The following is a 14,805-nucleotide window of genomic DNA, read 5'->3' as shown; positions in this document are numbered from 1 at the left end:
ATACTTGTCTGGGAGCCACCTAAGTCAGTTTTACGGCCTGAAGACCCACCAGATCCACTCGCGGGTGCCACATTGGAGGCGCCATATCGAGGCTCAGGTTAAACCCGTGAACGGGGAACACTCCACCATGAAAATCGTGGAGACCACAGAAAAATGGCTGTGCCTGTATGAGGAGTTGTACAAAGCGACGATCTGACGTCAGTCATTACGTCATCATCATCCGACTCATTTGTGTTGAAAACACAGAAAAGTTAAAGAACACAGCTTCCGCTCCATTCATGGACTTTATTTGGTTTCTGCTTCTTTTCCTGGCGTTGGCGCCGAACGTCCGAGCAGGTGGACAGAGAACAGACGATCATATAGACAAACAAGAGCAGAAACATCGTAGATGACGGAAAAATGATCAAAAACTATTCATATCGCTTCATACGCATTCCATTTGCTTCAAAAGAAACTATGGCGAAACAATGATCAAAAATTAATCACAACGCTTCGTGTGCATTCAATTTCTTCTAAAGGAAACGATGACAAAAATGATCAGAGAATTCTTCATTTCGCTTCATGTGCATTCAGTTTGTTTCAAAAGAATGATTAAGACTTTTTTAAGTGCAATGGATTGATTGTCATTGATTCTGGAGTGCTATGAAATCAGACTCTGTAAGTCACCAAAGCCTCATAATTTACTAACCATTTATTTGGTGTGTTTTTTTATCTTTAGTCGAATTAAAAACATATGCTAGTATTACACAAAGCTTTCGTGTTGTTTTCATTGTTCTTCGGTGGGAATATCGTAAAAAATTAAATGTTGGGTTTTTTTGTGATTTTCGGAGTTTATTTAATTAACATAAATTTTACAGACCAGTCGTCTTTTTATTAACTAAAGTTATAGATTGTTTGAATGTAAAAGTATGTACAATACATCGTTGCATGTATTTCATATAATTATAGGACTGTATTGATCTCCTTTAGAGGAGCTACATATATATAAAGATATTCGTATAAAAAATATACTTCAAAGCCAAACAAATCGTATCTCCAAGGTTTAAGTAGATGTTATGGTTAATTTGTTGATCATCCAACCTCTATTCAGATTAATAAGCAATATAAGATGATACTTCTATATATGTTATAATTGAGACCCTGGGATTTATGGGTCAATCAAGGCATTGGTTACTGGGAAAACCCGCTCAATCTATTTGTATCTATACAGAACTCGTCTTGGACAGGCCAGGCGCATGCGTTCATACATTAAAATACAAAGGTGGAATGTTTATCACAGTACAATGATTTAAGCTTTTCAGAAAAGGCTTACCGTCTTTAGAGCAAACCCTAAACGGCAATTAGTTATCAAAGCCAGTGCGTGTCTATAAAATTGAGAAATGTGTACCCAAGCTTGTAAGTGGAGATCGAGTATTATAGTAGGGTAAAAGAGATCTTAGGAAGTGTCGTAGACTCGTATGTTTTTGATAAAATCAAAGTTATATACCGTTACATTCAGCATCTTGTTTAACTAATATTATTTTTAACTATCTAAGGTGCATACACCTTTACCTATATAAGCCATACCGCATCATTTTTTTAAACATTTTTGTATTTGAATAAAAATAATAAAAGAAAAGCAAATAATTTCAATAGATATTATAGAATATTGCTTTCAACTAGTTGGACCTGAAAATCAAAGGCTGAATTTCATTCATAGCAATTTGTATTGCTTTTTCGTTTTCTCCCTTTTTAAGATTTGAAATCCACGAAATTTGTTAAGTCGTACGTGAACAAAAATCATCAGATTATCTAGTCCTGTCACATGATCCCCTGCTCTTTGAGATCATGGGACAAGACTAAAAATTATCTCTCTTGCGCTGAACAGTGAACCAATGAAATAAATGTAAATTTTTACATCATGCATTTTCTACCAATCACAAAGAAGAGGAAGTGCACAACCCGAAGACTGTATATTATTTCAACTCTTTACACCGTCTTCCTTGACGGTAATGAAAAACAAGTTTAGCTTTTTTTAAAAAGCTTATCGTCTTTAGAACAAACCCTAAACAGCAATTAGTTATCAAAGACAGTTTAATTCTTTTTATATATAAATGTCACCTTCCTCTACATAGCATGGCGAGTGGATTTATCCGAACATTTTTGTGTCATGTGTCGTTTAAGCCTGCGTGTCTAAAATTGAGAACTGTGTACCCGAGCTTGTAAGTTGAGATCGACTATAGGGTGAAAGAGATCTTAGGTAGGGTCGTAGACTCGTATTATTTTGATAAAATCAAAGTTATACCACTGCATTTATCTATATAAGGTGCAAATAACTTTACCGATATTAGAAATACCGCATCAATTTTTAATTTTTTTTACATTTTGGTATACATATTTGAATAAACAATGCTTAAAGAAAAACAAATAATTTCAATAGATATTGTAGAATGTTACTTTCAACTAGTTGGACCCGAAAACCAAAGGCTGAATTTCATTCATAGCAATTTGTATTGCTTTTTCGTTTTCTCACTTTTTAAGATTTGAAATCTACGAAATTTGTTACGTCGTACGTGAAAAAGATCATCAGAAAATTATCTCCCTTGCGCCGAAAAGTATTTCAACCAATGAAATAAATGTAAGTTTTCACATCATGTATTTTCAACCAATCACAAAGGAAAGGAAGTGCACAACCCGGAGACTGTAAATTATTTCAACTCTTTATACCGTCTTCCAAGGAAGACGGTAATAATCTGCCTATCAAAAGAAGTGATTTAACTTCGAGCGCCTGCGGTCCGGTAATGATAAACTTTACAATTTTTTTTTGTTTTCATAAAAAATCCTTTCGATATTTGGCATGTATTTATTTAAAAAAAATCTAAAACAAAAAATTAACCAGCACCCCACTCCAACTCAAGATACCGTTAAAAATAAAGAGCATACTTTTTTTAAAGAAGGAAATCATCCTCAAAAATATACTTTAACGACCCATGAAATAAAATTGTGTAGCATTCTAAATAAGTGGCACCAAAATAAAATTATGAAGAAAAAAAAAAGCTTATAAAACCTGACAGAGAAAAAGCGCTGTATACATAGGAAACAACTTGAGACACGCAATCTTACAAAAAAAACTTATAGTTAATAAATATTAATGTCTTTACATGTATTTTATTACAAATCACGACATATGGGGATGAACGTTTTCATCCAGTACTTGAGTCAGTGTTGAGGGTCCTCCACACCTTATCAAGGAAAATTTCTGCCTACAAGCCCAAACTTCTTCATATACAATGTATCACTCAAAGATGTGGATTTTTAGCAAGTCTTTGACTTGAAAAAGACAGGGGGAAAATCATTTCTTTTTTTTAGGGGGGGGGGGTGTCAATTTTTTAAATTTTATGCTATTCATAAAAACAAAAGTGCCTGCAGTACCTGCGGACTTGTAGATCGAGGCTACACCCATTGCGCTACAGAGATACACCCATTGCGCTACAGAGATACACCCATTGCGCTACAGAGATACACCCATTGCGCTACAGAGATACACCCATTGCGCTACAGAGATAGCCAACAAGAACAATTTCACAATTCGTTAAAATCGTCATGCTATGACGTACTATCATTAAAAGTAGAAGTTACGGGGTTGTCGAGGGTCGTTAAAATTAAACTTGAAACAAATTTTCAGTATTTGAATGTGTACAAAACGCTTAAGACTTCCAAACGACCTCTCTGTCACCGTGTGTTTGTGTAGCTGTAGAGGTAGATAAATACGCTGGTGGTAAAGAACGCATTTTCTTTAGTCAAACAATACGCATGAGTATTGAATAGGATATGCGTGATTAACCGGACTAATTATTTGACTGTATTTTTATCATATGCGCGGGGGAATAATACGCGGTTTAATTGCGTAACTTGAACACTTTTACAGTAATTAGATAAATTAACTTAAAATTTACATCATTCTCTCCTTGAAAAGTTTTAACCTCTTATACATGTAGCTACATTAAAAAATCAAAGTACTGAAGAACTGACGGGAGTTGATTTTGTCGATGTTTATTTATTTTAAAATCAATGATATGTTATTTGGCATGACATGTACATGTATACGTAGTTTCTAATTTGAATTACGCATATTTTTATAATATGAATTTTTGAACTTTTTCGACTAGAATGTCGAGAAACTTCCATATGAATCATGTTAAATAATATTTAAAGATAAAATTAATTCAATCAAACTATGTATCAGTGGTAGAAATATTTCTCGAAAATTGTATGGATCCAAGCAATTATTTTATATTGAACTCTAGTCTAGTTCAACCAAACGCTCGGCTGACACCGTAAATCCCCGACAAGGGTTTACGGAGACAGCCGAGCGTCGAGTTGAACGAGACTATATTGAACTCTGGCGTAGGAATACATACGACTACAAAAAATATTTAAATTGTTCGTACCATTTAAAATCTGACTATTTTTAAGGTATTTGTAAATAATTTTCGTTTAAAAAAAATGCTTTAACATACATTACATCGAATTCATCAATTATTTTCAAGAACTAAGTCTTGTCAGGAGCAATGATTTGTGCTGAGGTCCAAACACTGTTTCACTTTCGGTTTGTCCGCGTGACTGCATAGGAGAGTTGATTAAAAATCAACTCCCAAAAAACGAAACTGTAATATACCGTGTATTCAAAGGAACATGTACAATAAATATACACGGTTTACTAAAATTGTTTAGGTTATTGGGATTATAATTAATAGATAAAAACAAACAATTTAGGCCCTATAATTACAAATAAAAACATGATGTACTATTCCCTTCGTGTTTTATTCACTAGAACCATTTGCAGTATTTAAATTCACAGTAAGGATAGTACATGTTGATAAAGCAGTCTCAAGTCAGCTCAATAAATCCACCAATTTGATTTAAAGCAGTGTCTTTTAAACTTCTTGTCAGTCATCTCTCGGCATACTACGTTTATTAACATAAAATATCGGGCTTGCTGCGTACTTAGTTCACAATTTATACATCACAAAATGAGATCTAATTTAAACAATGGACTATAGAGGCTTTTTACGAGGTTAACACGTGTATCCAGCGGGGATGTAATAAAAAAAAAAACTATTGTGTTGAGTGTAAATAAATTGTAAAACTTTCGACAAGGCACAAAATGCACCAGTATTTCTTAAAACAATATGAGCTGTATTTTCTAGAATTTTATTTTGCTGCTAAAACCTGATAGTATGCTAAGTCTGTACGTAACTTAAACGTTTTATTTAATAAGATTTGAAAAATTCATTAATTTTTGTCAAAAGAAAGATTTATCTTCTTAGGAATATATAGCAGTTCAATTTTAAGGCTTCTTAACGGCTTTCCCCACAAAAATAAGGTTAACAGAAATTAAAACCATGATATTTTTTGTCATTTTAGTAGAAAATAACATTTTCGTAAAAAAATTTCAGCATGAAAATAGCAGCTCATTTTGCTATTTCTTTCCACGTCTATCATATTGGTTTTCTCTGATACCACTTATATTTACGAGTGGCAATGTTAAAAACGATATCATGGCAGAATTAAAAAAAAAACCACTTTTCCAAACATTTAAGAGTTATCGAACTTCACTGAGGATCAGAGAACCTAAAAATAGATCGGTTAATTGGGAACCGTTTTCATTGAGGTCCGCTTTCTCAACCTTGAAAACCTCTAAATGAGACAGTTTCTCGTGAAGTCCGCACAACACAAAAACGAAGACGCTCTAATTAATAGTAGATTTCCGTGAGGTCCGCACTAATATACACCTAAAATGACGTTCTAAACAATCAGACATTCTATATGAGATCAGCGTTCTGAGAGGTCCGCACTACACACAAACAATGACGTCCAAATGAAGCTGGTTTTCCATGAGTTTCGCAATACACTGTCAATGGCGTTCCCAACGAAAACGCTCTAATCTATGTGAGATCGGTTTTCCGTGAGGTCCGCACTACACAACCACACTGCCTCTGGATGCTGTGTCTGACAGAACCCTTCTCGACCTTGTTTTTGGGCGGCTCCCCTGCAAACTTCCACAGGGACAACAATGGTCGCAGATGCTCACCGCTCATCCCGTCATGCTTCTGGTCGGCCGTGTCTGTCTGTTCGGAGCACTGGAGGCAAGACTGTAGCTCCCACTCCGTGTCCGGAAACGAGGGGATCAGCGAGAACCTCCGGTCTAGCGCCCCCTGGTGGACGTTGTAACTGTACTCCAGACCGGAGCAGCGCTGAGTGGTCGCCGAGTTAGGGCGCGGGCGCCTTACGTATCTCAGCACATTGGAACTTTGGGTTTCAGTAGGACTGTTTTCCACTGGATTTGGTTTTCTCGGGGAATTTTTCAAAGACTTCACGGATCCTAAGTTCCCTGTTGGCCTAATCATATCTTTTCCGAAGTTTTTGGTCTTCATTTTAGCATTTTTCAGTTTTACACTACTTAATTTGTGCGTTTCATTAGCGAGTTATCATCGCGTTGTGAGAATAAGTCGGGTTTTATCATCACTTTGACAGCTGTTATTGTAAACATGCACCTATTTTTGGAATCAATGGTTAAATTAAGACGAAAAACAATTGGTTTAAAACCGTAGCAAGCCAAGTGAACACAACAGACAAAGGGTGACAGTTCAACACATTTAAAAGACATTACTTCTGGCGGGCGGACATGAATAGGACGTTATACAGAGGTCCAGTATGTTATTTAATTTGACATCAGGATTGGGATATTTTTGAAGGTCGTTGGGGAAATTAACAGAAGCCAAAAACAGCTTTGAATACTTTGATTAAGTTCTTTCTAATCTTTTGAAAAATAGTTAGCCCATACAACATTCTGAAGCACCCTAGCTATCTCTTATGTGATCAAGTGATACACTCACTGTAAAAAATCATGAGGAGTTGACTCCCTTTCAATTTATGTACAAATAAAAATAAAATTAGGATTTTTTAGTGTTTTAATAAATGACTTTTTTCACATAATCACATATTGCACATATGAAATGGTTAAAAATAAATTTTAAAAAAAGATATAAAAGGAAAATGTTTTATCAACACATCTTAAATTTGCAGTTTGTTAGGCATCCATTCTTTCTTTTGTGCTATAAGTAGGTCTCAATGACACTTTGCTGACTCAGCGACTTGTGTAGGAGGGACTCCAGGGAGGGCGTGTTGAATGGACCATCTGAGTTGTCATGGTAACCATTGGAGCTTGTCCCGTTCTGTAGAGCGAAGTAAAAGTTCTGTAGGCTAGTGAGAGAGTTCGAATTCACATCTGGCTCGTGCTTCAAGTAGCCTTTATTCTCGTTCGCCTGAGTGTCCACTACTTCTGGAGTCAGTATATAGTCCACATTGTTTTCGGATTTGTTTGAGGTCGAACTGTTGTCACTTTCAAACTTGGCACGGATATTCAACACGTTCCCTCTATGTAGAGCCAGGAGGGAATCGGTCGGCTTCCTCCCACACTGAGCACTGTCGACCGACTCTGACTTGGACAGATAGGTTCTGGGTGGAACAACTGGTTTCACAATTTGTATCGTAACTCTGTCCTCATCTTCCTTGCTTTGGGTTCTCTCCCTTTGGTATAAGTCATGGGAAGGGGGTGGGGGTGGAGCCCTTCGTTCCTTCTTCTGTGGTTTGGCATACAAATCCTCCAGGGACACACGAGGGGGGAGGGGAGGGGGTGGGGGAGCTCTCTGTTTTTTGTCTTTGAGTGTTGGAGCCGTTTTATACCCACTCACAATGGTATCATCCACAAACATTTCTGAAGACTCTCTCTCATCCTCACCCTCATTAGAAGGTAGCAGACGTTCCTGGGAATCACTCTTAGTTTGATCTTCAGTCTCGAATAAATTGTTCATTGAAGCATCCATCTTCCTGTCCAGTGCTTGAATGGTCACCTGGTCTGTTTCTATGGACTTGGTGTTAGGACACGAGTGGGGCACTTCCCAGTCAAAGTCTTGGAGGGACAGATTGCGTTGGTGGGTGGGTAAGTAACTTGGCTGAGACCCTCCTAGGCGCTCCTCCCATGAACCATGGTGAGGCTTGTGAATGAGGACCTCTATGCTGTGGGAGGAACTCTTGGTTGCCACGGGAACATCCTTGTAGGAGGAGCTATTTGGGACAGACTGTATGGAATCCATGCTGTCTGTGCTCCTGCTTTTGGAGCGCGCTATCTGCATTTGATGAAACAGCACAGCGTCCCTGTCCACATTGGAAGAACCAGCATAATCCTTTGTAAACTCTACAGACTCCAGGGAAGGACTGGCATTGATCAACGCATTGGGCTGATAGTTCACCGGACTGATGATGTTCACATTAGGATCAGGTGCATGAAACCTCTTCTTGTATTTCTTGTTTTTATCGTCTGTGTTCCAGTTTGATTCTACTCCATTGTAGCCCATCTCAAATGCTGCGTTCATGGCATCCGTTTCTTTGCTTGGGTCATCAAACAGATGCCTGAGCTCTTTGTTTTTTACTTCTTCTGCCAGGCGCTTCTGTAGAACCTCTTCCCAGTTCTCCCCGGATCTAGCGGCACTCAATGCCAGACTTACATAATCACCGCCCTCTTCATGGAACACATCGAATGCCTGCATTCTCTTCTTAGCGTGTTTCCTCAGTTTTAGAATGTCCATGGGAACGCTCTCGTCTTCTTGTGCAATTTCCTCCTTCTTTTTTCTCTTTTCTTCATCTCGAACCACATCCCTTTCTTTTAGAACTGCCAGCAATTCTTGCTCAGCCTGAAACTGCTTCTGTAAAATTGTCTTCATTTTGTTTCTTTCTTTCTCGGACAGCAACAGTCTGATCACAAGAATTCCAATGCTTTCCTTTGATCCGTATCCCTGTGCAAGGTCCTGTAAACGTTTGGCAGCAATGACTGGATCAGGAATGTTCTTTATTTGACTGACTGCGTCCTCGTAGGTGATGTATTTCCAGAGGCCATGATTGGCTATGATGATGAACTGGTCATCATGGTGAAGAGTCATCTGGACTAGGTGGGGGTCAGGAATCACGTGGGGGTACAGAAAGCTGCTCCCTAGGAGACGGGTCTGGAAGGTCACCCCATACACTCGCCCATCCTGAAATTACAACCCCATTCTTTATTCATTGCTTATCAGTATTGCTCATGTATTCAAAATCTTCAATAGGTCCTAAAAAGAAGCTTTTGTTCCTGAGGCAGAAAATTGTATTTGTATAATGTATAAAGCTATATTATTTTATATTATTACAAGTTTTCAAAAAATTAAACCACGCAACTCAATTTCTCGCTTTTTTTTTTTTTAGTAATTGGGTTACTTCTGTTTTTTATATGCTGTAACACCAATGTAAAGTTAATCCATGTAGCAGCGTCTTAATTTCTCTGAGACACACAAGATTAAAAACCAAGTTTGGAAACCTACCTCGGTGATAATTCCATCAGACTTGCAGATGCGGTTGCACTCCTGGTGGTCACTCTGGACAAGGAACCTCCTGGAGATAGGCACCACCTCACCACGGCGACAAACCACCACCTCAACATCTCCGACGTTAGCCATACTGAGGCTGTAGTGGTTGTCCTCCTTCTTAAGGTGACACACAGCCGCCGCCGCTCCTACCTTCTGTCCGGTAGACTGAAGCTTGCTACAAAAACAGATCAAAGTACTGAAAGGACTGAGAGCTACACATTTCTTATTGTAAATATGGACTGCATAAAACGGACCATTCACTGGTTCAGGGCCAGAACTAATTCAAGAAATATTGAGAAAAAAAGAAAAAAGAAAGAAATTGAGTTATTCCTCTTTTTAAAAGAGCAATAATATTTTAAAGATTCTTTTAGCTTTATGTTTAAACTGAAAAGTAAAAGAAAACTTGTAGCAGTGTAGTTAACAGAAAGATTACTGACTTTTATCAGGAATATAATCAGACGAACACTTAAACAGTAAAGCAAGCAAAAAATATACACATGAAAACTGTTCTAACCTGTGAATGGACAGCATGGCATACTTCAGACTGTTCTGATTGGCTGAGCCCTGCCTGGCCTCCTCCAGCACTGTGTCACTGATTACATCATCAATGATCTTGATGACCTCATCATTACGACCTCCATCAAACACTCCAAACAGACCCTCCACCTCGTTGGTGAACTGGGGTTTGTTCAGGATGGAAACACCAAGTCTATAAAAAAAAATCACAATCAAAACCAAGAAACAGATAAAATCCCATGCTAATTTACAGTGGAAACAAACATGTACAGAAAAGTTTTACTCTGATGAATAAAATACATGTACATGTCAAATTTTGTTTAAACTTGACATATGCTGCGCAATGACGTAGTCTGCCATCTGTGCAATATTAAGCCCTATAACAATGTTTCTAGGACGGTGTAACCTACTTGTTTCTCATCCCTGAGGTCAGGGACAGTCCTGTCTGCCAGGGACACCCCCCGCTCTCAAATGGCGCCTGTCTAAGGTCCAACAGTGACCGGTTCTGTCCCCGCATGTCCACTGTACAGATCTTCTTCACAGAGCTGAAAAACAATCAGAACACACTGTAGACACAGAACCATGACCCACAAACACACCAGACAACTGTTCTAATCAATAGTGTATACCGAATATTACACTACACCTTTTTTTTACAACAAGTTATAGAAATCATCTACATTGATTAGAATCTATGAATAAATAGTCCATTTTTTTATTTCTCAAAATGCTTTTGCATTTGTGTCTGATGAAAAAATATTAGAGATCAGAGGCTACTTCCAAATTTCCAGTATGTGTGAACTACTGTTTCTGCACACACACAGAGCTAGCTTGGTCAGTGATATCATTACCTGAGCCCCCTCAGTTCACTACTTTTGACCATGATGTCTGGGTTTCCTGAGATGTCCAGCAGCTTCACCTGTGACCCCATAAGATTGGTGACCGACACATCCGACAGACGGTTGGATCCAACCTCAAGCACCTGTGGAAGAACAACAAACACCTGTCAGAGGTAGAACTATGTAACACTAACACCACCAGCCACACCTAAGGACTGTTCAGTAGAGTGGCATGGCACTCACACTGCTGGCCAAAGTTCCATCCAATAAAAATTGTTGAGCTCCTGTTGGCACCTGCTCTGCTGAACAGACCTTGGGAGTGTCTAAATTTTGCCTCTACAAGTCTTTATATTAGCCCCTTCTATTGTTCTGATGTTGCCGTGGTACCCACCTTGAGGTTGTTGGCCCGTTTGAAGTCGGGGAGTTCCTTCAGGTGGTTACCATTGGCCCTGATGATCTGGAGCTTGGGGTGTTTCCCCAGGTTAGAGGGCAGAGTTCGAAGGTCATTCCCTGATAAATTGATCTCTTGCAAGTTCTCCAGCTTCACTATGTCTCTGAAAAAGAAAGGTCACAGTAAAGATAGATGCTAAAGCTATAGTTCACTTTACTGTACATGTAAGACCCTAACTTCATTTTAAAGATTTAAAGCAATTAGATTTTGTGAACTGAAAGGCAGATTTTATTTAACCTAGTATAAGTACAAGTAGTAAAGATAATGTTTTAAAGAAACTTCAGAGCAGATAACAAGGTGTTTAATAATTCACAGCATGATGTCATCAAAATAAATTGATTCTGACTACAACCAATAAATGGTAGGAAGTATCTTTACCTGTTTTTGATTTCTGTGATTCTGTTGTGAGCGATGTGTAGAGTTCTGAGCTTGGTGAAGGTACACAGGAAGGGGATCGAGTCATCCTCCAATCTGTTGTCAGAGAGGTACAGCTCATGCAGCCGGGAACTGTGGGTAAAACTGAATTGTGGGACAGACTGGAGGTCATTTCCTGTCAGGTTCAAATACTTCAACCTGCAAAACAACAGAAAGAAAACTCATGAAGACTGCCAGTGTATGACTAGAGGGCTCATATCTAAAGCTCTGATTTTGAATTGGTTTAATTTGTGGAATTCTTGATTGGTTTGAATTGTGAAATTCTTGGGTTTAAGGCGGTGTTATAATTAGCCTTGGTTTGTTTAAATTTCTATCTTTATCTTCAGAGTTGATTTCACATTATTTAATAATTTCCATTGTTTGGGTTCTTAATTTTGGGACTGATTGTTGCAAGTTGTAAAGATTTCATATTTTTAAGTTGGTTTTGATCTGTATGAATTTCCCCCTCAAGGGATGAGTTCAAAATGATTTATATTTGTAAGTTCTTAATTTTGGGTCTGGTGGTTAAAAGTTGTTTCTTGCTCTTTGATTAATGGGTTTGAGCTTATTTTGAAATTCTTTTTTGCTTCTTACTATTCTCTTCAAAGTTGATTTTCGAACTGATTTAGAATTTTTATGTTTCTGAATTTTAGGATCAACATTTGCATGTTATGAATTCAAATAATTAAAGTTGTCCTTTTTAAGTGGATCTGAAGGGCTAACTTACTTGCTGGCCTGCAGCATGAGGTGGCCAGGTAACAGAGTCAGACAGTTGTGCTCCAAGTGGAGGTCCTCCAACACACAGTTCTGGAGGTCCGAGGGGACCTCAGAGATCTTATTGTGACTTAGGTTCAGCACCTTTAGCTTACGGGCGTCACAGAACAACCTGAAATATACACCCACAAATATACACCCACAAATACAGCAACTTATTCTCTTGTTCCTTGAAAACTTTAAAAAATAATTTTAAAAAATACATCTTACAGCAACTAATTTTCTTAAATGTCAAAAACATCAGCAATGTACATAAATTAACGATTCCTTACTTATCAAAATAAAATGTAAAAAATACTCTACTATCTAAAAGAAAACCTTTTATAATTGTGGTTGATAATACAAAGACTTTCAAATCAAACTTTAAAAGCAGATTCTCTTTTGTGGAACCATAAAATAAATCACACTTTAAGGGGGACAACTCCGACTCACCTTGGAGGAAGATCTGTTATCACATTATGACTAGCATCGAGTTTGACCATAAAGAAGCACTCGGAGGCCCAAGAGGGGAGACAGGGCAGCTTGTTTCTGTCAAAGTAACATTGTTGTTTACACACCAAGATTCAAAGTCAAAGATGTCTCAATATATATCACATTTCAAACATTTCATCATAAAATACATTGTAAGCTTCTCTCTCACCTTGAGATGTCCAGATTGACAAGCCACTCAGGTTTTGGATTGACTGAAAATGTTTCCAACACTGTAAAGAAGGAAAACAAAATATTGTACTTGATTACCAATCATAACATTTGTAGAACATGGCGGTTAAAGGACAAACAGAAGACTTTTGGATAGTCTTATATTGAAGATTCCAAATTTTAATTTTTGTTCTTAATTCTGTGTTTCCTTTTGTATCGAATCATGAATATATATTTAAATTGTGAACACTTTTAAAATGTAACTACCCATATGTAAACACATCTTACCGGGACAGTGGTGTATAAGATTCTTAGTAATTTACCTTGACTCCTTATTTCTGGGATTCAAGATATTTTGTTTTGTGAGAATATCAAATTGTGAACACCTAAGCGTTATTACCCAGTCGTACTGTACATGTGTCTTACCGTTATCGGTGGCGTACAGGTTTTTGAGGGAGGAGCCGTTGACCTGCAGACTCTGCATGCCGTTCCTCTCACAGTTCAGGTATTCCAGAGACTTCAGGGACCGGACGTCCAGGTCCTTAATCTGGTTGTCCCTCACGTCTAAGTGGGTCACCAGTTCCAGGAAGTGGAACTTGGCCGTCTCACTCGGTAGTAAGGAGAGGCTGTTCATTCTGAGGTCGATCTTCTTGATGTGCTGCATCCTACACAACACCTCGTGTGGTAATTTCTCCACCCTGTTCCCTGCCATGATAATGCTGTCCAAATTAGATTTGGAATTCTGAGATTGGAGGAGGACCTCTGGGATTGTGGTAAAGTGGTTAAAGGCAAGAACCAGGATCTTGAGCGAGCTCATCTCACTCATTTCTGTGGGTAGTGAGTTCAGGTGATTGTTGTGGATGTGTAACATCTGCAGGCTGAAAATCAAAAATAATACAAGATTATATATACGATGAACATGTGAAATAAGGAGATTGATCAGCATATATAGATTTCAGGTACAACCATTTCTATGTCATACAGAAAATGTACTAGATTAAGTACATAGTCAACTTAACCAAATATTGCAAAGCCACTTGGATATGATAGCTGTATCAAGTAAATAGCAGAAAACAAGTGTACCACTGTACCCTCAGCATGATACTGCATTAGAGAGAACAAACTGAAACAAGAGTCACAATTTTTCTGTTCAGAATTTGCATGGAGTCTACATGTATTTAATATACCTGGACTATCTCACCGAGTCTGTCATATCTGGACAAGTGGAATATTCCATTGAGTCTATCATATCTGGACAAGTGGAATATTCCATTGAGTCTATCATATCTGGACAAGTGGAATATTTCATTGAGTCTATGAATTTCTTACCTGGACATGTGGACTATTTCGGAAGGGATCTCTCTGATTTTGTTGGAGGCTATGTTGAGTTCGGTGAGCGTCTTCATCTGGCAGATGGCATTTGGGAAGTTAGACAGGTTATTGTCTGCTAGATTCAGGCTACACAGACTGTGGAATCTACAGCAGACAAGGAAAATGTCAGAAATCAAAAGAAACCAAACACATTTATTGACAGAGGCATCATTAGTATTACTAAGTATTAGTAATTACTATTATTAGTCCTGTGGAATATCTATAAATTGTGGCGGCGCCTGTACTTGTTTGATACCTCTTCCCCGCTTATTTACTGTTACATCCTTACCTAACAAATCATGATGCATGCTATCTATTTATTGTTAGATTCCATGAAATTACACCTTCCCTAAATATTTGA

General features: G+C 38.0%; 1 protein-coding gene across 2 annotated transcripts in view; it reads right to left on the bottom strand.

Annotated features, from left to right (window-relative positions):
• Positions 1-6,935: 6,935 nt before the first annotated feature.
• LOC128187837 (PH domain leucine-rich repeat-containing protein phosphatase 2-like) overlaps positions 6,936-14,805 on the bottom strand; it is a 35,355-nt gene continuing 27,485 nt past the window's right edge. For both annotated transcript variants that reach the window (XM_052858462.1, XM_052858461.1), the window contains 12 exons: positions 14,403-14,549; positions 13,500-13,951; positions 13,075-13,135; positions 12,867-12,962; positions 12,388-12,546; positions 11,625-11,819; positions 11,187-11,349; positions 10,808-10,938; positions 10,367-10,501; positions 9,955-10,149; positions 9,396-9,615; positions 6,936-9,074 (listed from right to left, as the gene is read on the bottom strand). In XM_052858462.1, coding sequence (XP_052714422.1) covers positions 7,098-9,074; positions 9,396-9,615; positions 9,955-10,149; positions 10,367-10,501; positions 10,808-10,938; positions 11,187-11,349; positions 11,625-11,819; positions 12,388-12,546; positions 12,867-12,962; positions 13,075-13,135; positions 13,500-13,951; positions 14,403-14,549 — 3,931 coding nt within the window. In that variant the 3' untranslated portion in view covers positions 6,936-7,097. The remainder of the gene's footprint in view (positions 9,075-9,395; positions 9,616-9,954; positions 10,150-10,366; positions 10,502-10,807; positions 10,939-11,186; positions 11,350-11,624; positions 11,820-12,387; positions 12,547-12,866; positions 12,963-13,074; positions 13,136-13,499; positions 13,952-14,402; positions 14,550-14,805) is intronic.

The sequence above is a fragment of the Crassostrea angulata genome, chromosome 6, assembly GCF_025612915.1.
Source record: "Crassostrea angulata isolate pt1a10 chromosome 6, ASM2561291v2, whole genome shotgun sequence".
NCBI classification, from domain to species: Eukaryota; Metazoa; Mollusca; class Bivalvia; order Ostreida; family Ostreidae; genus Magallana; species Magallana angulata.
The sequence above is the reverse complement of the archived record's forward strand: the minus strand, read 5'-3'. Positions and strand labels throughout refer to the sequence as shown.